The sequence below is a fragment of the Candida parapsilosis genome, contig 005809 (genome assembly GCF_000182765.1).
Source record: "Candida parapsilosis strain CDC317 annotated contig 005809".
NCBI classification, from domain to species: Eukaryota; Fungi; Ascomycota; class Pichiomycetes; order Serinales; family Debaryomycetaceae; genus Lodderomyces; species Lodderomyces parapsilosis.
Window position 1 is genome coordinate 679,049 of NW_023503281.1, and position 21,119 is coordinate 700,167.

At 38.5% G+C, this 21,119-nt stretch overlaps 12 protein-coding genes across 12 annotated transcripts; 6 read left to right on the top strand and 6 right to left on the bottom strand. All coding sequences in view use genetic code 12, as the record gives it.

The window, feature by feature from the left end:
- Position 1: 1 nt before the first annotated feature.
- On the bottom strand, positions 2 to 892 carry CPAR2_203390 (uncharacterized protein; the record flags this gene model as incomplete). The annotated part of the gene is made up of 1 exon (XM_036809206.1): positions 2 to 892. One exon carries the CDS (start codon positions 890 to 892, stop codon positions 2 to 4), a length of 891 nt encoding a protein of 296 aa, XP_036665866.1.
- Positions 893 to 1,050: 158 nt separating this feature from the next.
- CPAR2_203400 (uncharacterized protein) lies at positions 1,051 to 1,758 on the top strand (the record flags this gene model as incomplete). Its single annotated transcript, XM_036809207.1, has 1 exon — positions 1,051 to 1,758. The coding sequence occupies one exon, from the start codon at positions 1,051 to 1,053 to the stop codon at positions 1,756 to 1,758; it is 708 nt and encodes a 235-aa protein (XP_036665867.1).
- A 162-nt stretch (positions 1,759 to 1,920) lies between these two features.
- CPAR2_203410 (mitochondrial 54S ribosomal protein mL53) lies at positions 1,921 to 2,196 on the top strand (the record flags this gene model as incomplete). The annotated part of the gene is made up of 1 exon (XM_036809208.1): positions 1,921 to 2,196. The coding sequence occupies one exon, from the start codon at positions 1,921 to 1,923 to the stop codon at positions 2,194 to 2,196; it is 276 nt and encodes a 91-aa protein (XP_036665868.1).
- Positions 2,197 to 2,277: 81 nt separating this feature from the next.
- On the bottom strand, positions 2,278 to 3,432 carry CPAR2_203420 (uncharacterized protein; the record flags this gene model as incomplete). The annotated part of the gene is made up of 1 exon (XM_036809209.1): positions 2,278 to 3,432. The coding sequence occupies one exon, from the start codon at positions 3,430 to 3,432 to the stop codon at positions 2,278 to 2,280; it is 1,155 nt and encodes a 384-aa protein (XP_036665869.1).
- A 111-nt stretch (positions 3,433 to 3,543) lies between these two features.
- CPAR2_203430 (alpha-ketoacid dehydrogenase kinase family protein) lies at positions 3,544 to 5,001 on the top strand (the record flags this gene model as incomplete). The annotated part of the gene is made up of 1 exon (XM_036809210.1): positions 3,544 to 5,001. The coding sequence occupies one exon, from the start codon at positions 3,544 to 3,546 to the stop codon at positions 4,999 to 5,001; it is 1,458 nt and encodes a 485-aa protein (XP_036665870.1).
- Positions 5,002 to 5,847: 846 nt separating this feature from the next.
- Positions 5,848 to 6,987, top strand: CPAR2_203440 (formate dehydrogenase; the record flags this gene model as incomplete). The annotated part of the gene is made up of 1 exon (XM_036809211.1): positions 5,848 to 6,987. One exon carries the CDS (start codon positions 5,848 to 5,850, stop codon positions 6,985 to 6,987), a length of 1,140 nt encoding a protein of 379 aa, XP_036665871.1.
- A 716-nt stretch (positions 6,988 to 7,703) lies between these two features.
- Positions 7,704 to 8,855, bottom strand: CPAR2_203450 (uncharacterized protein; the record flags this gene model as incomplete). The annotated part of the gene is made up of 1 exon (XM_036809214.1): positions 7,704 to 8,855. One exon carries the CDS (start codon positions 8,853 to 8,855, stop codon positions 7,704 to 7,706), a length of 1,152 nt encoding a protein of 383 aa, XP_036665872.1.
- Positions 8,856 to 10,099: 1,244 nt separating this feature from the next.
- On the top strand, positions 10,100 to 11,908 carry CPAR2_203460 (uncharacterized protein; the record flags this gene model as incomplete). The annotated part of the gene is made up of 1 exon (XM_036809215.1): positions 10,100 to 11,908. The coding sequence occupies one exon, from the start codon at positions 10,100 to 10,102 to the stop codon at positions 11,906 to 11,908; it is 1,809 nt and encodes a 602-aa protein (XP_036665873.1).
- A 424-nt stretch (positions 11,909 to 12,332) lies between these two features.
- On the bottom strand, positions 12,333 to 13,931 carry CPAR2_203470 (uncharacterized protein; the record flags this gene model as incomplete). Its single annotated transcript, XM_036809216.1, has 1 exon — positions 12,333 to 13,931. The coding sequence occupies one exon, from the start codon at positions 13,929 to 13,931 to the stop codon at positions 12,333 to 12,335; it is 1,599 nt and encodes a 532-aa protein (XP_036665874.1).
- A 720-nt stretch (positions 13,932 to 14,651) lies between these two features.
- PDX1 (Pdx1p) lies at positions 14,652 to 16,013 on the bottom strand (the record flags this gene model as incomplete). Its single annotated transcript, XM_036809217.1, has 1 exon — positions 14,652 to 16,013. The coding sequence occupies one exon, from the start codon at positions 16,011 to 16,013 to the stop codon at positions 14,652 to 14,654; it is 1,362 nt and encodes a 453-aa protein (XP_036665875.1).
- Positions 16,014 to 17,035: 1,022 nt separating this feature from the next.
- Positions 17,036 to 19,165, top strand: CPAR2_203490 (divalent metal ion transporter; the record flags this gene model as incomplete). Its single annotated transcript, XM_036809218.1, has 1 exon — positions 17,036 to 19,165. One exon carries the CDS (start codon positions 17,036 to 17,038, stop codon positions 19,163 to 19,165), a length of 2,130 nt encoding a protein of 709 aa, XP_036665876.1.
- Positions 19,166 to 19,246: 81 nt separating this feature from the next.
- On the bottom strand, positions 19,247 to 20,797 carry CPAR2_203500 (uncharacterized protein; the record flags this gene model as incomplete). Its single annotated transcript, XM_036809219.1, has 1 exon — positions 19,247 to 20,797. The coding sequence occupies one exon, from the start codon at positions 20,795 to 20,797 to the stop codon at positions 19,247 to 19,249; it is 1,551 nt and encodes a 516-aa protein (XP_036665877.1).
- Positions 20,798 to 21,119: the final 322 nt, after the last annotated feature.

The window sequence follows — 21,119 nt, forward strand, 5'->3', positions numbered from 1 at the left end:
TTTATTTCTTTCTACTATATACCACCTTTCCATTTGCCAATTCCATCTTTTTACCTTTACTTTTCTTCTTTTTAACCTGTTCAACTTGACCTTGCACTGGAGTCTCCGAATGTGGCTTCTCGTAGATGACCTCTGTATTAATTGGTGTAAACACCTTTCCTAATGTCAAATTGTACAATCCTGCCGGTACTTTGAAAATCAAAGTGTCTTTGAAAGTGGGATTGACATTGATGTCATACTCGTCAATGAGATGTAAGCCGTCATCGTTCTCAACGTAAACGTCCCCAGAACCTTTGACAACAAAAGTGGTGTTATTTGCTTCATTGACGAGCTTTCTATCTGAACCGTCTGAAGGTGGCACAATTGATCCGCCCCAAGCCTGATTCTTTATCTGATTCTTGTACTCAGCGATTCTTTTGAAGCTCTGTCTTCGATTGATTTTTAAAGCAAAATAGTGCAAGACACTGACGAGGACGTAGATCACCACCACAGTTAAAACTAACCCAGGACGAAATTTTGAATAGTAGTATCCAGTCCCCTTCCATTTGGGGAAACCCTTGTCAAGAAAATAATCATACCTCTCCTTTCTCGAAGCATCTCTTAAAATATTGTTGACCGAGGATAGAATGGCATACTTTTCTTCTGCCTTCTTCCTTGCTGCATTGTTGTTGAACTTGTCTGGATGTAATGCTTTCGACAATTTCCTGTACGCCTTTTTAATCTCTATTGGAGTTGACTTGGAACCTTTGGTCAAATTAAACCATTGATAAAAAGTGACATCTGGACCTAATACTTGTCGAACTTTGTCATTGAGCTTGAATATTTCGTAATCTTCTGGACTCCAGGCGCAGGCGAGACCAATGATAAGGAGAACAAGAAATATGAGCTTCATTGGTGAGGCAAAGCAGCGGCAAAGTTCAGGTTTTCATGTGTAAACTTGTAACCTAGTCGCGTGTCACTTTTTTTTCTTTTTTGATTTCCTGAAAAATTCAATGCAAACATTCTTCCATCCTTGTTCCTCAAGCATACTTGGTCAATTGAGTTCCCCCAATGCCTTTACATCAACTTTCTTTCAAAGAAAGACTACTATTATTTTACAATGTTGCCACGACGACACTATGGTTTTGTTGTTTCGTTCGGTTCTTGATTCTACTACCACTAGTAGGGAGACGATTTCTCCCAGGAGGCATTGCCGATTTCTTCCACGTTGTTGCTGTGACTCCCCTTATTGGAACATTGTTGCTTTTAACCTTGGACAGTACCAAATGGAAAACTCAACTATGGTCCTTACTGAATGGCATCAAAATGACATGGATCTGTTATGGAGTTATATTCCCTCACCCAAAGATTGCCAAGCATACATCATATTCCTTGCTCATTACAGCTTGGTGTTTACAGTATATGATTCATTACAGCTATCATGCATTCAGAGTTAAGACAAGGACATCGCCGTATTTCTTATTTTGGTTGCAATATAATAACTTTTATGTTACTTACCCATTATCTGTGATAGTTGAAATGATTCAAGTGTTTTTAAGCTTATCATTTGTTGCTGACGACTCTTTCCATGAATTAGTATTGAAGGCAATGTTTGTGGTATACATTCCTGTAGCATATTTTACTTGGGGACATCTCAAGACGAGAAGAAATATCAAATACGTACTGGTACTTCAAAAGAGACAAGTGAGATCCGCCAACATTGAAATGTCAACCAATGTATTGACTTCTTCTGCATCACGAAGGGAGCTCAGTTCGTAAATAGGTTTGTAGGGAATAGAACTCCAAGTTAGGAAAAGTGCGGCTTTAGATTTTTACCACATTTTATTATTATTATTTTTTTTTTTTTTTTTTTTTTTTCACTCTTTTTTACCTCTATACATCTACTGGAGCCCATATAACCTACATTCCCCACAACCTACAATGATCACCAAGTATTTCTCAAACGTGCTGGTAAAATTCAACCCGTTCAGCACTGGTGCCAAGAGCGCGAGAATTTTTCTCTCGCGCATGCCACCTACAGCGAGGATTGACTTCAAGCTTCTTAAGAACCCATCCGACCAACAAGAAATTAAGGTTTCATTTAAAGACAAACATGTCATGACTGCTGACCCTAGTGCTATGACTGTCGCTGATTTAGGTGACTATTTTGACTCGCATTCAAGAAAGTTGGCTATAAAAGATTCCATCCAGGAATAAGACTAGACTACTGATTGGGGAACTAAGGTTGTCTATAAAGCTAAGACTCTACACACCATACCGTATAGACATGTAAATAGGTTAATAAAAATTTTGAAACCATTCAGGGACGAGTCTATTGAAAATTCGCAACTCTTCTTCACCAGTGACAGATTTCATGCTCAAATGAGAATCCATTAGCTCAATTTCCCTCTCAAAGGAAAGTTTGAATACACGTGGTTGGTTATCATTAAACAGTTTTTGACATAACCAACCTATGACAAGGTTGTACCACTGGAAAATGTGTTTAGTTTTTATAAAACACAGATTTGATAAGAATATAGGCAATTTGTCTAACAACCCCACTAACTCATACTGAGTATACTTTTTAATAGACAGAAGTCTGAAGTCAGTTGTTCTAAAGCCAATGGCTGAGTAGTTACATGAAATGAACTTGTTCTGACAATACAATGCCATCAATTTTCTTTGAAGTTTGTTTGCTGTCTTGAGTTTGTCATCTGGAAGACTGGAATGTGTTTTCAACTCTACGTAGTTGGATAGTCCTGGCATTTTGGAAATTGCGCAGTCAATTTCAGCTGAATAAGTGATCATATTCTTGCCAGCAAAGTGTTGCGTTACTGAATGAAACAGAGATTTTGGTTCATCTGCTGCATGGTCGGTGACTACTTCCTCAAACTTGAAACCGTTATATTGGTATAATTTTAGATAATCGTCAGGAATCAACTTTAATTCTTCATCCCAATCATAGGCAAATATAATCAATCCCCGCCAATAAATTACATTGAAACTGACTGGTTGTTTATTCAATGGAATGCACATTAGCTTCATTAAATGCCGCCTCATAGTAAGAAACTTGAGGCTATCTCGTGATAGCTCACCGCTTTGTATCAAATATTGCAACGACCTGAATAAGTCCTCTAGCAGGTACACGTCGTTCAAATTTGGTTGTTCAAATTTGTCGAACCCTTCTGTTAGGCAAGTACCTATTATCACGGGTCCTTTATCACTAACTCTCTTCTTCTTTGTTTTGCCCTTTGAACCAAACGGTATCTTGACTTCATGGAGGCCGCTGATGTCTCCAAACTTCAACGTAGACTCGTCTTTGGTGTAATAACATAGCTCCTCAGGATCGCAGTTGTATGGGACATTCAAAAATTCATTCAACACCTCATCCTCAACAATTTCTGACCCATTGACTATATTCTCAAATAATGAGAGCCTAAGTTTATCAAGCATCTCATTGCCCCTAGTTCCCCTCGACCGGTCGCGAAAATAAAAAAAAAGTTCTGTTTATTCATTAGTACTTCACCAAAACCCCAGAAATCCGTTTCAACCGTGGCGTGAACAATGCTTGGGTCAAACAAGTCATTCTTATACAAATACCAGTCCAGAATACTGCTCAAGGGTATTTGTCTTTGCAAGCGTTTCAATTCTAAATACAGACCCCCGATAAGCTCGTTTTCATACATTCATGATGATGCTTTATCTGACATTAGCAAGGAAGAGATTGCGAAACACATGCAAAACCTAGGCCCATTCCCAAACTATTCAAATATACTCAATCCTCAACATTTCTATCAAAATACTGTTTTACTAGATTACCTGAAAAAACATCCACATCCAGTGTCGTTGCGACAATTAGCTGGCTATGGCAATACATTGACAAAACAAAAAATTATCAACAGTGCCAACTTTGTTCGCGTTGAGCTCCCTATAAGGTTAGCAATGAGGATTCGTGATCTACAGGTGTTGCCTTTTGGGGTGGTGAACAATTTTCATTTGGCACAAATTTATGAAAGTTATTATCATCTGTTTAATGCATTTCGCAAGATTGGCAAGATCAATACAGTCGAAGATAATGAGAAATTTTGCGCAACTTTGTCAGCATTGTTGGATGATCATACATTCAACTTGTCCCATTTAATGATGGGGGCTTTGGAGGTGTCAATTGCTGAAAGTCTCCCACAAGAGCAATTAGATTCGTTTATGAGCAGTATGTTAAGATCAAGAATCAGTAGAAGGCTCATTGTTGAGGAGCACTTGTCCTTGAGTGAAAATTATCGCAAGAAGCCGTATGATAAAAAGCCGCCGCATTACCTCGGTGAGATTTTTCAAAACTGTAAAGCTGTTGATCATTTCAATAATGTGGCAGAAATGGTTAAGGAATCGTTGTGCCATCAGTATTCCCAAGCTAAATTACTACCCAGATTGCAGATAGAGGGTGATCTTGATTGCCAACTCCAATTCATGGTGCCCCATTTGCACTATATGTTGCACGAAATTCTTCGCAATTCTTTTGAGGCGACATTGAACTCCTCAAAGGGGGAAAATTTACCCCCAGTTAAAGTGACTATAATCGACCTGAAACAAGATGTCATCTTTAGAATATCGGATCAAGGAGGAGGACTTCATCACGATAAATTAAAACTGATTTGGTCTTTTGGTAAATCCCCTGAATTGGCAAGAAAAAGTTTAGCTAATTTTCACCGCATACCCGGTCTACAATTGTATTCAAACTTACAGGTCACTGAAGCGGGCTCATCCATTGTGACACCAAAAGCAGCTGGAACGAAAGGCGATGCCGCAGAGTGGACTTTAGGAAACAAAAGATCCACTTTGGAAGATCTTATGGCGAGACCTCATGAATACAAGTTGGGTATGGGATTGCCAATGTGTTCTGTATACGCTGATTATTGGAATGGGTCTTTACAAATGAACTCGTTGGAAGGATATGGTTGTGACACTTCGCTAACTTTGAAAAAATTGGGATACCACAGCAATGTCATACAACTTGATAGGGCATAAGACTGGAGGTGATGTAATGTTTGTAGTTTTGTGTGGAAATGTGAAACAGTGGTTGATTTTACGATTCGTCCTTCTTTGCAAAAATTGGTAGTTCGGAGTTTGTAAAACAAGGCTCGTTGACTCCGATATCAAAGCCCCTTGAAGTAGCAGAATCTTCTCTCTAATTTTTTCCTAATTAGGGTGTACTCAAAGAGTGCGCGTCGCCAAATGTGAGCTCGTTATAATTTCTTCTTCCTCCCCACATACACAAAAACTAAAATTTTAGTCTTTTGTTGAGTAAGTGGTGAAACAGAGCAGGATAATAAAGAGAGAGGCATTTTAGTTAAATCACTCGGATAAGATGAAAATTTCCTTAATTGCGTAGATGCAGCTTATAATAATTTCTCTTTTGTGTACAGAATGCCAGGAAAGAGTAATAATTAATTGACTTGGACTTTCTGGAGTTGGTCTGCCTTCCTGATTGGATACCTTTTCCAAAATCCGAGTTATATTTTTTTGGGAAACGGACTTTGCCAATTGAGCATAACCAGCTCAGGCAATGCGGAACAAATTACCAGCTCTAACAATAGTTGAGTCTCTTTACCGAGAAGTACGCACTTTTATTGGACCATTCGCGGAGTATTACACAATTCTCCCTCATTTGCGCTAATTTAACACAACCTACAGAATTACGTGATTATTGCAACTTTAAATCTCACAAAGTAAAAAGGGGTTGAGAGGGGAAACCACCTCAAGAGGGGGAAGGTATAAATATAGAGAGAATGAACCTGTTACGTCAATTGTATTTCATGATAGCGTCAATATCAATCTTAACTACACTTTACAAATCATAAACATCAATCGAAAATGACAAAACCAAAAATTTTATTAGTTCTTTACGCTGGTGGTAAGCATGCTGAAGAGGAGAAAAAGTTGTTGGGTACCATTGAGAATGAATTGGGTATTCGCAAGTTTGTTGAAGAGAATGGATATGATTTAGTCTCCACCACTGATAAGGATAGAGAAGGTTCGGAATTTGATAAGAATTTGGAAGATGCTGAAGTTGTTATTACTACTCCCTTCTACCCAGCTTACTTGACCAAGGAAAGAATTGCCAAGGCACCGAAATTGAAAATTGCCATTACTGCTGGTGTTGGTTCTGACCATGTCGATTTGAACGCCGCCAATGAAAAGAAGATTTCAGTATTGGAAGTTACAGGCTCAAATGTACAATCAGTTGCTGAACATGTTGTCATGTCAATGCTCATTTTGATTAGAAACTACAACATTGGTCACTTGCAAGCTACATCTGGTGGTTGGGATGTCGCTGCGGTTGCCAAGCAAGCATACGACTTGGAAGGTAAAGTTGTTGCCACTGTTGGTGCTGGTAGAATTGGTTATCGTGTGTTGGAAAGATTGGTGCCATTCAATGTCAAGAAGTTGTTGTATTACGACTACCAACCATTGCCAGTCGAGGCTGAAGAGAAATTAAACAAGGCTTCCCAATTATACAATGGTGTGGATGTCATTGTTGAAAGGGTTGAAAGTTTGGAGGACATGGTATCCCAATCTGATATTGTCACTGTTAATTGTCCATTGCACGAACAAACAAGAGGATTATTTGACAAGTCTTTGATTTCAAAGATGAAGAAGGGATCCTATCTTGTCAACACAGCCAGAGGTGCAATTTGTGATGCCGATGCTGTTGTAGAAGCTTTGGAGTCAGGCCATATTGCAGGTTACGCAGGTGATGTTTGGAACGTTCAGCCAGCCCCAAAGGATCATCCTTGGAGAAAGATGCACAACCCATATGGTCCAGAGTATGGTAACGGTATGACTCTCCATGTTTCCGGTACTTCATTGGATGCTCAAGCTAGATACGCTGCTGGAGTGAAACAGATTTTGACTGAGTATTTCAACAAGAGTTACAATTACAGACCACAAGATATTATCTGTATTGATGGTGATTATGCCACTAAAGCCTATGGACAACGCGACAAAAAGTAGATATTAGGCAGTCTATATGTAGTTTTGGAATGGATTACGAATGCAAGTTACCTTGTAAAGGAGAGTTTCGTTGTAACGTCTCTAATAGGTGTCTATGACTCAATGGACACCGACAAGATCCTCATACAATGTTCTACTCTAATTTTGTAACTTGGGATAGCATTATGACATTTGGACAGCGGACTTTGCTTAAGCTTAGACAGATACGTCGATGCTAACAAGAGCCGAGCGAGAGTAAAGCCATATTGCATGAGCTCACATAGAATCTGGCATCGTTTTTCTACTATGATTTGAGAGGGGGAGGACCGTCTGTGTATTACACTTACATAACCATAAGATTGTCTTCATGTGCAAACCACTTTAGATACCTATGCCACTAGAAGGAAACACACGATGACGGCGTCAGAAGCAGTTGTAGCAAAACTCTGTCGCAATTCACATGTTATAGTTATCACACAAAGCTAAATCGCGCAAAACATTTGCGCTTGTTTGTATCACAAGGACTCAATTTAGGGTTAATCTGTATTCAGTCCCTGAAACAAAACACACCCTCCGGATATCCGTCTTTTACATTTATCAACGTATTTCATGGTGAAAGCTTTAGGAAAAGTATATTTTAAACACATAAAGAGGTATAGAACCGAATAAGCAAAGCAGAATGGAGTTATTCAATCAATATACGGATATAAACTGGTTCTGTAAAATCATACACCTACTTACTTTTCAGCGTTGTTAGCATCACGTTGACCGTAAGCTTTGGTAGCATAGTGACCATCAATACAAATGACATCTTGTGGTCTGTATTTGTAAGTCTTGTCAAAGTATTGGGTCAAGATTTGTTTAACACCAGCAGCGTATCTAGCTTGAGCATCCAATGAAGTACCTGAAACATGGATGGTCATGGCATTACCATACTGTGGACCATATGGGTTGTGCATCTTTCTCCATGGGTGGTCTTTTGGAGCTGGTTGGACGTTCCAGACATCACCACCATAACCACCAAGGTGACCTGATTCCAAAGCTTCAACAACGGCGTCAGTTTCACAGATTGCACCTCTAGCTGTATCAACCAAGTAAGCACCTTTTTTCATCTTTGAAATCAATTCCTTGTTGAACAAACCTTTGGTCTTTTCGTGCAATGGGCAGTTGATTGTCACGATGTCAGCCTCGGCAACCAAAGCTTCCAAGCTATCCACTTGCTCAACAATGGTGTCAACATCGTTGTACAATTTGGATGCCTTGTTTAATTTCTCTTCAGCTTCAGCTGGCAATGGTTGGTAGTCGTAATACAACAACTTCTTGACATTGAATGGCACCAATCTCTCCAAGATACGGTAACCAATTCTACCAGCACCAACAGTGGCAACAACTTTACCTTCCAAATCATACTCTTGTTTGGCAACTGCAGCAACATCCCAACCACCAGATGTAGCTTGCAAGTGACCAATGTTGTAGTTTCTAATCAAAACAAGCATGGTCATGACGGCGTGCTCAGCAACTGATTGAACGTTGGATCCAGTGACTTCCAAAACGGCAATGTCTCTCTCATTGGCGGCGTTCAAATCGACATGGTCAGAACCAACACCAGCAGTAATGGCAATTTTCAATTTCGGTGCCTTGGCAATTCTTTCCTTGGTCAAGTAAGCTGGATAGAAGGGAGTAGTAATAACAACTTCAGCATCTTCCAAGTTGGAGTCAAAAGCAGAACCTTCTCTGTCTTTGTCAGTAGTTGCAACTAAGTCGTAACCATGATCTTCAATGAATTGACGAATACCCAATTCGTTTTCAATTGCGCCCAATAATTTCTTTTCTTCTTGAGCGTGTTTACCACCAGCATAAAGAACTAATAAGACCTTTGGTTTACCCATTTTTCGATTGTTTGTAAAGTTTGTGTTTGTTGTGTTGATGAATGATTGAAGTAGTAAAATCGAACACATTCGTCTGCAAATTCAAGGGGATTTGGCTCCATATTTATAATCAAACTAATTGTTAGGAAACCCCTCAAATCTCCTTTTCTTGTAAGGCATAATTGTATTTCATTATACCGAATTTCGAATTCGCTCGAAGTAATTGTAATAATTCTATGCACCCGGTGTAAATTGCAACCATTAATTATGCAGCAATAATCAAATTTGTTCATTTACACACGTCCGATATTGTAAATGCACCCGGGTTTTCAATACCTAGAGCAATAGTGGTCATAGACTGCAATGACTTATGTGCATGGCCCGCCCCATTCTGCGTATGATCGTTGATCAATTTCTCGTACTTTTGTTCTGGGAGTTGAATCGTCCTTGACTATATGTGATGATTGCTCTTCTAGTGCATACGTCGCGCGGTTTTTCTATTTCTCATTTTTCTGTTTCCATCGGCTTCCTTCTTATTTAAAGCGCGGGGAGGAAAGAGATAAAAATCTGCTGTGCGATATGATGAATTATCGCGGGAGAGGAGATACTACACAAAAAAGTAAGTAATGGATCTCTCGCAAATAGTTTGCGAAAGAAGAAGGATAACACGTGGAGATTTAAGATCCTCAGTATATCAGCAGTGAATATTTAGCCCCTTTTTTTGCTTTGTTTTGTCGATTTCCGGTTTCCATTTTAATCAATGATGTCAACCGCCCATGTAATGAAGGTTAAAAGGTGTTGGTTATAAGGTAGCTTGCTTACATCTCAGGCAAGATGGATCTCAGCTCAACTGATCCTGGCATACTTTATTTGTGTCTCTGTCTTTGCCAGAACAGGTCATTAACTGATATGGTCATTTGAGTCGACTGTACCCGCAAAATGAAATATGTATACTAATCAACACGATGACTGTTTTGAGACACTACAATGCATCATCATGGAGTTGCCCTCTTTATAACATCCTCGCAACTTGAAATGAGACTAAGGTTTAATTCATGGTTGCAATTTCACGAAATTGAAATTTGCGACACAAAAAGTATCAAACATTTGATTTTGTATCACATTTCAGATCAACCAGCCATCTTTTTTCATTTCTGGCATTGATCTGGAATCAAGAATTGTGATGTGAAAAAACCAAGTGTAACCACATCTTCTTGATTGTACAGTTGTATAACATCACTACTCAGTTGAGCTTTTTCTATGAAATGATGAACGTCACAAGCAATGGCTATTACACAACCCAATATCTAAACCAACAACAAAGACAACAAAGACAACGTTTTCAATACGCTCACAAGGATAATTACCAAACTCCACGAACACCTCATGAGAACCTACAAGGTTTTGAAACGGATGATAGGGCACCAATTATGCGAAACGTCCGTCCTAAACGTGACCCGCCTACCAGCCTGCACTCAAATGACTCACCTAAAGCAAGTAGTGCTAATCCATCCAAGCCAATAATTGAAGCTGAAGTGGCTCCAGAGGATCAACTTGGATCAGAGCCCACTCCAGCGGAATTGAAAAAGATTCATGATAACAACATATTAGTTACGCCTATTGAGCGTACAAAGTTGTTGCAAGAAAATCAGAAAAGAAAGCTCCCCTCACGAGAGAATAAAAACAATGACTACTACTTGAAGCAAAAACAACGTTATGACGAAGCAGAGGAGGTTAAGCCCAAACTTTATACTCATAAAACTTTCCGTGAAGTATTCATTAATAAGGAAGAGCCACAACACAAGTATAATCCTATAGATACAGTATTTGAACAAAGTGATGATGTTGCTGGAACAAAAGGCACCAATGCCAAACTTGCAACATTTTTAAAGAGTATCAAAGTTGTAAAATCCGACTACAATGATTACAATTATTACGATCATCGAAGGAGGAAAAGCGGAAGAGATGTCTTTGTGAATGAGGTGAGCGACGATGATGATGACGATGACGATGCAGAAGAGGCAGCGAGCCTACAAGAAGCTAGCCAAGTTGGTGATCGTGGGAGCACACCGAAAAGGAGGAGTAAGAAGAAGAAAACATTAAAAACCATATGGAAAAACAAGGTCAATCGAGCTAAGAAAGAATTGGGAAGAGATTTTGATTCGCATATTAGTGGGAACAGAGAGCAAGATGTCTTGGCTGAGATATCATCATCATCAAGTGAGAATATTCCCGAGTCTAATCAGAAAGGAAATGATACAGTAGCTAAAACTGGAAACGAGTTTGCAATTACTTCGATGGTCTCACTGAGTTTTAGTTATTTATGGTCATGGTATGATTTTTATCACAACAAAAGTCCAAGTGATCAGTCAGTACCAGGACAGAGTCGAGATAAGGCAATGGTTCCTGCAACAACTTTGTTTTCTACACATATCAATGACAATGTCGGGACACAGTCGCCTCATAAACTGAAAGGTCAAAAACGGGCCAGGTTTGCCAATGGTTCAAGACAATTATTCACAAATTGGAACCAACCAGCCAAGCACATGTTTCAAAGTGACACTACCGCAAGAAGAAATACTCATCGAGTAATCTACCCGAAAAAGAGCGATACATCCTCCTTGATCTCTTCCTCACCCAGTGAATTCATTGTTGAATACGATTCAAGTGATGAAGATTCAATAACACAAGAGCTATATTATAACCCACAAACAAAACAGCTCGAGGCTCAACCACCAACTTCATTCCAATCCATGATAACAACGAGCAAAAGCAGTAGCAGCAACAGCAGTACCAGTGACTTCACAAATGACTCCATATCTCCATTAAACACAGTCAGCAACTTGCTCGATTTGATCAAACAAATACACATTATGCAATTGATTTATACACCAATTGACTTTATTGGTGGATACTTCCCACAGTTGCAAACATTGATTATCGTTTTGGAGTTGATATTGTTTGTTTGGATCTTGTATGAAGTGAGTCGATTGGTTGATGCTTTGTGTATGATGGTGAGAGCTTTTTGCTCGCCTATGATTGCCGTTGGTAGGTTTATGAATAAAATCATGTAAGGATGATGTAAGTCGAAGAAAAGCCTGTCAAGATTTTGAATTGTTGTATGGTGTGGTTATCCGATGGTGTTCTGTTTTTCAGCGGTTTGCAACATAAATTAGGGAAAAGTAGAAAAATGCAGTTTAGTCTAAAAACATCCTTATACAGTAGTCATTTTTTTACAACTACAAAAATCCATATTTGGTAATTGAATACCAATGATATATCACGATAATAAAATATAAGATTAAAACAAATAAAAAAATAAAACATATAAAGTATGGCAGTGTATTAATTCAAATTGTTAAAAGGAAAACGGTCTGGAAAATAACTCACTAATTATGTCTCTATCATTGTGAAATCAATAAGTCACATATTTCAAAACCACAACGCATCAGCAAACAGAAACAGTAACAACAAACTCACTGAATTGCAAAAGTTTACTCACTTCTTGGCATTGATCTTCACACCTTTGATTGTAATACCAGTCTGCTCAACTGGGAATTTTCTAGGCCTGCCTCGCTTATCTTTCGTCTTCAACAATTGCTGGAGGTCCACATCCCCAAGATTTGCTAACCCGGTTGTTACAAGAGCGTTTCGTTGCTGGATCTCCTGTTCTTGTTGCTTTTGTTGTTGCTTTTGTTGCAGTTTTTGTTGTTGCTTCAGCTTTCGTTGCTGTTTCTGCTGTTCTCGTTGCTGCTGCTGCTGCTGTTGTTGTTGTTGTTGTTGCTGCTGCTGAAGTTCCCGTTGTTGTAGAGCGTGTTGCTGTTGTTGTAGTTGCTGTTGATGTTGATGTTGGTGAATTGACGAGTTGTCACTGTAATTCGACATGTATTGAGGTTGCGTTTGTGTGTGGGAAACTCCATTGCTGTTCCCGGTTGGGGCTGGCGCAGATCCAGCGGCAGCGGCGGCAGCATTATTTTCTCTCAAGATTTTATTCAACTGTTTAAAATTAGGATGTGTAGAATCAATCATTGTGTTGGTTGAAGGGTCAAGAATAAATTTCTTTGGACGCCCTCTTTTCTTTTTGCCATCAGCGCTAGCAGCATCACCTTTTACAACAGGTGAACCACCTTGTTGAATCCGAAGGGCTTCCTTTTCCAAAAGCAATCGTCTCTTCTCTTCCATTTCCTTTTTAGTAGCTCTAGGCTTTCTGGGTTTCTTCACTTTTTGATCGCCAGTGACACCAGTTGCTGAGACAGCTGCTGCTGCTACACCAGTGGTGTTGTTTGAAGAAAGGGAAGTTTGGTGTGCGTGTGAGGAAGCCACATTAGGAGACCCACGCAGTTGTTGTTGTTGGAGCTGAGGCAGACGCTGCAGTTGCTGGAATTGCAGTTGTTGTTGTTGTTGTTGTTGGTAGTTTGGTGGGGATTGTTGCAGATTTTGTTGTCTTTTCAGTTGGTGCTGTTGATTTTGCTGTTGTTGATAATATTGTGCTTGTTGGTGAAATTGTTGTTGCTGTTGTTGTGGACTAAACTTTTGCAACTGTTTAGGATCCAATTGTTGAGGATGATCGTTTTGTAACTGAGTGTTAAATATTTGTGGCGTGACTGCATGAGAGGATGAGTTATAGTAAAGATGATTAGGGTTCTGTTGGTGTTGTTGTTGTTGTTGTTGTTGTTGTTGTTGTTGGGAGATCTGGTATTGGCTTGGATGTGTCCCCAACCCACTCATAGATTGAATACCATAGTTTGACCTTGATGAGATTTGCATACTGTTGTGGCTCAATGAAGGTACGCCTCGTGAATTGGTTGATGAGTTGGTAGATGAAGAAGTACCACTAACGTTTCTATTGAAATAAGATGCAGGATTGGTTGTATTTGCAATAAAAGGTTGTTGTCTTGTACTGGGAGGAGAGTTTAAATGTCCTTGAGGTGGTTGTTGAAGTTGTTGAAGTTGTTGTTGTGTTGATGATGAAGATGAAGATGATGGTGACTGCTGTTTACCTGGTTGTGCTCCCTTGGTTGTTGATGAAGCAGAAGTAGAAGGATTGGTGGTGAAGTTGGTGGAGTATCCCAGATATGGATACATATTGTTAAACATGCCCTTTTTAGGTTAACTAAAGTGGTTGTGGTTCCCTGTGGTGTGAATATTTGAATATACAAATTATAAGCTCCAATTACCAATCTATGCAATTTTGTTTGCAATGATACCCTACTATGTTATTAGGAATGGGGGGTTGTTAATGGATGGATGATATATTCTCTTTTATTCCTCTTTTTGTTTATACTTCTTCCAAAGAACAAGCAACAAAAACAATCAATAGACACACAGACAAACAACAAACAAAACCAAAACAATGTAAAGTTGTAATTTTAATTTTTAATTTCTTTCTTTTTTTTTTTTTCTCCCACTAGAAGTGTTAAATTAGAATCCAATGAAACAAAAGAAATGACTAGTAGATACAATGGGTAATCAAATAGTGAAATTCGGTCCTAACTCGATTGATTGGTTTTTTATTGGGTAGATTGATTGATTGGGTAGATTATGTTAATCTAGCTATGTATGAGGAGAAAGAATAGGAAGAGGGAAAAAAAAAAAAAAAAAAAAGTGACTTAAATTTTTTTTTTTTTAATTTTTTTTTTTTTTTAATTTTTAATTTTTATATTTTTATTTTTTTACTTCAATGTCGCGTTTGTAGACTGTCATAAAGAAGCAAGATACGACACCAACTTACACCCTATCCCAACCCCTCAAAGTGTACTACTCATCAATGTTTTTTATTGTTTATACATTATCGTTTTAAACAAAATTATCTTCACTTTAGCTTGATACTCTTAACAAATTAGCAGGAATATCATACAATTCAGCTTCATCAAGCAATGCCTTTTCGAAATACTTTATAAACTCCTTTGAATCTGACAATTTCTCATCAAATTTAACTTTAAAACTCACATTGGCTCTTGGTTTTCCCACTTCAACAACTGGAGTAGTGGCATTAGGTAACCCAATCAAATCGTCAAAATCAGTCCTTGGTTGTTGAGATAATCTATTGACAGCTGGTTTTTTAGCTGTGGCACCACCATAAAAATTGTACTTGATATCAAAAACTTCAAATCTCTTTTGCGTAACTGGCGCAGTAATCAACTCTTCGAATACATCATATTGATCAAAAACTGAAGTTGGTGAGGGCGAAGTGGCATATTGTGGGAACTTATGAGCATATGTATCATGAATTGCTGAAGTAATTGCAGTTTCAAAAACTTGTTTGAAATCGTGTTTACCAATATGTTCAGCTAATGGAGCAGAAAATTCGATTGAAAGAATATTTGTTGGTTTTGGTTTAGCATCAGCAGCTTCTCCCAGTTTTGATTTTCCTTGTTGTTGTTGTTGTTGCTGTCTAGACGCATCTTCTTCTGGTTTTGCCACCACTATATTAGACAAATCCAAATGTTCTCTTGATTTGATATATTTGGCAAGATCAACTACTGCTTCAATTGGTATAGTTCCAAGGTATGCCAATACATCTCCCTTCAATATCCTTCCATTGGGTCCTGTAGCTTGGATTTTGGCTATGGCATCATCACGAGAAATATTATTTTCATTCAAGAGTAATTCAACAGCTGGTGAAAACTTTTGTGATGGATTGGCTTTTTGAAGTATTTCTAAATCAGATGCTGTTGATGATGATGGTGATTTTTTGGACTCACTGGTTGATTTGGTATCTTTTGATTTTGACAGTTCAGTTGCTGATTTCGCCTTTGATTCTTGCTTATTCTTGCTGTTTTCTTGTGTTTCATCCTTTTTTTGCTCCTTTGGTTGTTCCTCTTCTTCAACTTTGGGTTTCTCCAATGTACTCAAATCATCGTCAACATCAGCGATATAAGCAATTGGTTTCCCTACTGAAATACCACTAGCACCATCGTTTTCCAATATTTCCCATAATTTTCCATCATCGGCTGCTTCAACATCAATGTTTGCTTTATCAGTTTCCACCTCCAACAATACATCCCCCGCATTATAGCTGTCACCGGGTTTAACCTTCCATGACACAATTCCTCCTTCAGTCATGGTAGGTGACATTGCCGGCATCTTAAACACTGATGCGGCATATTTGAAACTGGATTGGTGGAATAATCGAACGTAAGAGGGTACTTTTGCTTTAGCAAATGTGACTCTAAGCATATTTTAAAAGTTGAAATGAATAGATAATTATTTATAGTATGTGTGGTGCAGTTTGATCGTATGACAAATCTGTCCTTCAATTGAGATGTGTATCAATCTAACCCTAAAGTGATGGAGATTAATAACCGAAGTTTTCTTTTTTTTTCTTCTCTTTGACAAATGGTAAAGAGAAGTCCGGTGAATTATTTGAATGTCACAAAATTCAAAGTGTGAAAAAGCAATGTCGCAAAATAAGAACTGCAAGAAACAAAAAATGGCACGTCACATCATGTGATCATCATGTGACTTACCTCGGAAGAAATAGGAAACAAAAGTTTTTAGCGATGGATAAAGAGTTGTCTCTTCTTTTTTACCCCAATTTTTTTAAAGTAGATTGGATGGAAAAGGATTTACCCAAGAACTTTAAGCATTTTGATCTTGCTTGTACATGTATATACATATAGTTCATCACTTTCGCTTTATTCTAAACCACAAGATTGATCCAATCACTATCTATTTGTCAAACGAAACTTCCGCAACTGTCCTCATAACACGTCTTCACAATAAACAAGGCTGAGAAATATTGTTCCGTTCCGATCTTTTTGAGTACACATAAATCCAAATCCATTTTTGATAACCGCAGATTTTCACACACTACTCGCAACTACGTCTCGCATCGAGGCATAGAACAAATTACCTTTCAGCTCTACAACTTCATTCACCAAAAGGGTTCACACGGAACACCACAGTTATTCTACCCACAGAATACAAAACACGCAAACAAAAAAAAAAAAAAAAAAAAGGTTACAACAGAAACAAAGACACAACCAGAAAAAAAAAAAATTTAAACAAACTTTTTACAACTCGTGACATTTACTCCTGCGTAACCACTAGTACTTGTCTTCACTGTCAAAAGCACCTTCAAGGATACACTACCAACTTACTACAAGCTTCGAATTGTCAAGCATCACTAGCATCATCTCAACTTAACTTTGCAACCAGTAACTAGTATACAGACATCCTTTCTTTTTTTTTCTCCAAAAATGTCATTCACAAGCATAACAAGAACAATCAACCTACGAAATATCATCGCAACCATCAAAAAATATTCAAGATTCATAGGCCCTGGTCTTATGGTTAGTGTTGCTTTCCTAGATCCAGGTAACTATTCAACAGCAGTATCAGCAGGAAATGCATACAAGTATAGCCTTTTATTTTCCATATTATTATCAAATTGTCTTGCCATATTCCTACAAACACTAGCGGCCAAACTTGGAGCTGTCACGGGATTGGATCTAGCAGCTAATTGCAAAGCCCATTTTCTGTTTAGGACGAACCTCGTACTATACATTATGACTGAAATCGCCATTATAGCAACTGATTTGGCTGAGGTTGTAGGTACAGCAATTGCATTAAATATCTTGTTCAAAATACCATTGTTTTTGGGGGTCATTGTTACCGTTGTTGATGTTTTGATTGTTTTGGCTGCATATAGACCTAAGGGTCCACTCTTATTCATTCGGATATTTGAATCCTTTGTGTCAATCTTGGTTGCTGCCACTGTTGTTTGCTTTGGAATCCAATTGTATCAGGTAAGTCATGATAAATCGATAAATTTTTCCACTATTGAAGTACTACGAGGTTTTCTCCCCAATGAAAACGTTGTTGATATGTCTGAAAGAGAAGGTGGGAATGGATTATTCTTGAGTTTGGCCATATTGGGTGCCACTGTAATGCCACATTCCTTGTACCTTGGGTCTGGATTAGTACAGTCGAGATTGAAAGATTACGATATCAAGAATGGATTTTATAAGCCATTGCCCAAGGGAAAACCCCGGTCTTCATTGTCAGCTGTAACTACAAGTGATGAAATCACTATCAATTCAGGAGAACATGAACCACCAAATGTCGAAGAATTGACATTTTCTATACCACACCACCCAGGGGAATTGAATACACCCCTTCCTCATTTCGAAAAAGATTCTGATACAACAACTCTTGATGACGAAGATGAAGACGACGATTATAGACCATCAATTCATGCAATAAAGGACACGATGTCATACACAATTATTGAATTGGTGATCTCACTCTTCACTGTGGCTTTGTTTGTGAACTCAGCCATTTTAATAGTTGCAGGCGCCACACTCAGTAGCTCAAAAGTTAGCTCGCGTGATGATCATGACGATGGAGATGATTCTGATTATGATTCCGATCACGATGACAATTACGAAAATGCCGACTTGTTTACCATTTATCATTTACTTTCAAAGCACTTGTCTCCCACGGCTGGATTTGTATTTGCTTTAGCATTGTTATGTTCTGGTCAAAGTGCAGGTGTGGTGTGCACATTGGCAGGACAGATGGTTTCTGAGGGGTTCTTGTCATGGAGCTTACCACCAATCGCTAGAAGATTAATTACACGTGGAATGGCAATTGCACCATGTTTATTTGTTGTCACTTTTGCTGGAAGAGAGGGACTAGCAAAGACATTGAATGCCAGTCAAGTTGTACTATCTTTGCTTTTGCCTATTGTTAGTGCTCCTCTAATCTGGTTTACATGCAATAAACATACCATGAAGGTGCCTGTTTACGTGCGTGATGGTGACGAAGATATTGATATCGCAACCAATTTGTTTGATAACGAAGTGGGCAATGTTGCGCCAGTCAATACTCAGATCAATTCCATCAAGAGGTTTACGAGCTCGGAGCCGGCAATTAGACTTCAAGATTTGCGCAAGTCGCATCCATGTGCTGGTTGGGAAGATGATGACGAAGAGGAAGAGAATGGAAACCATCATAATCCATTGACGAGCAACTATAATGAAGAAAGCAGGCGATTGATTGGTGATGACTCCAACACCAATACTGAAGCAGAACCCCATGCCCAGTCTCATAGTACAATCAAGCCAAGGTCGAATTCATCAGTCCTGCTATCAAATCAAACAGTTCCTGATGCAAGCGTTGGCTCATCGTCATCGTCATTATCTCCGTCTCCTAACATGTTAACCACAGACACTGAAGATGACTTTTTGGACGAAGAGAATTATCGTATTAAAGGTTATAAAGATTTCAGTAATTCTACGTTAACGTCAGTGTTTGCGGTTTTGATTTGGAGTTTTATTACGTTGTTGAATTTGTATTTGGTGGTGAATATGGTGATAGAAGCATGAATAAAATATCTGCATAGAAAATACAAAAACAAGTTGAGCCATGAAGGCGTACAAATTTTTTGTAAAGCATCTATATCCTCTCTATAAGGAGTATCTAAAACCCTCATTTTCAAAATCAGTCATTCCCATGAACCCATTCAATATTGCCTGCTCTTTCTGTTCTTCGGTTTGACCATTTTGCAACTTATTTTTTACTCTATTTCTCCTCATCAACACCAACCTAATGCCTATGGCTAACACCATAATGCCACAATAACAAGCTATCAAACCAATAACTCCACTGTTGTACTTTGGTGCTTGATTGGTGTAAAAAATATTGGCACCGATAATATTACCAGCAGCATACAACAAAAACCAAATGCCATTTGCGATTGTTCGTTTAGAGCTTCCCGAAACGTTGGCATTGAGTAATATCCAACACATAATCACCGGCCCACCGATGATAAATTGAAGAAATGCACATCCAACTAACGACCACCTGTGGTCGAGTGAAATGGTGTGTATTCCAATAAGACCAACTAAAGGAGCAATACAAAAACCAAACAACACGTAGCAACGAGTATTTTTGATGGTAAATGTAATGATACCACCCACAACAACAAACACCACCTCGATAGCACCTAGAGGTAATTGTAATGCGGTTGCCTGAATCCCAGTAAACCCGAACCCCTTGATCAAAGCGGAAATAAAATTTGAAGCACCACCATTGATTACCCCGCAAGCTAGGCCAACGGCAGCAATCATCAACACTGACGCATCCCTTAATGCTTCAACAACTTGGTAATTTTGAAATTTTTTATCCTTAACACCTTGATTGTTACTAGCTATATGTTTAATCAAAACTGCTTTTTCTTCCTCGGTTAAAAACTTGGCCAGTTCAGGAGAATCAGGACATAGCCAAAGGAAAATCACCGCCCATACAAGATTCAACAATCCAATGACCAAAAAAATCAACTTCCACGGTTTGATACTGGCATGAGTTGCATGGCCCAAACCGAATCCTAATAATGCTCCAACCATGGTCGCTACACCATTAAACGATAAGAATAAACTCATACGAATCGGTTGTTGCTTTATGGTGTAGAAAGAACCACATATTATCATACATGATGGACTGATGCTAGCTTCAAACATCCCTAAGATAAACCTGATCACCAATGCCCCACCATAATTTCTTAGCCCAACATGACCAATTAGAATAATAGACCAAGTAAACAACATGAAACCAGTATACTTGGCTACTGGAAGCCGTTGTATAATGTAATTTCCAGGGATTGCCCAAAACAAATACCCAAAGTTGAAGATTGCGGCAACCCAAGAATACCGTTGTCCAAATAAATTCAAATCTTCTTTAAAACTGTAAGCCGAAGCATAGTTTAATGAAAGTTTATCCAAAAACTGCAAAGTATAAGTGATACAAAGTAGTGGTACTATTCTCCAATCAACTTTACGCAACACTCGTTTATAAATTTTCAAATCTTCATCAGTTGAGAAATCATGAGCTTTTTCATAAAGCTTGTACCCAGCGGCATTTTCATGTTCGATTCGCTCTTCGGAGATGGTGGTGACGATTTCGTGTATTTTCTCGTTGTTTATGTTGTTGGACTTCGATGTCGAAGTGGTTTCAGTCATGTTGGTTTTTTAAAATCGGGTCAGTTGCGAGGATCTCCATCAAAACAAAGCATATCCATTGCCATATATTCATATATTTATATATATATTGCATTGTGGTGAAGTGTGCTGGTCTTTCCACTTTGATAACAATAAATATCTTTCCGCTAATTAAGCCACCTTGCAGCAAAAATCTTGCGGCGATTGCATCTGATAAACCAACGCAGCCAAATACGAGTCGCGTTTATTTCCTAATTTGAACATGCGTCGTTCCTGACAAAGAGATAACTGAACAACGTTTTCTTATCAAAAATAAGACATCAATTAATTTACTCAACTTGGA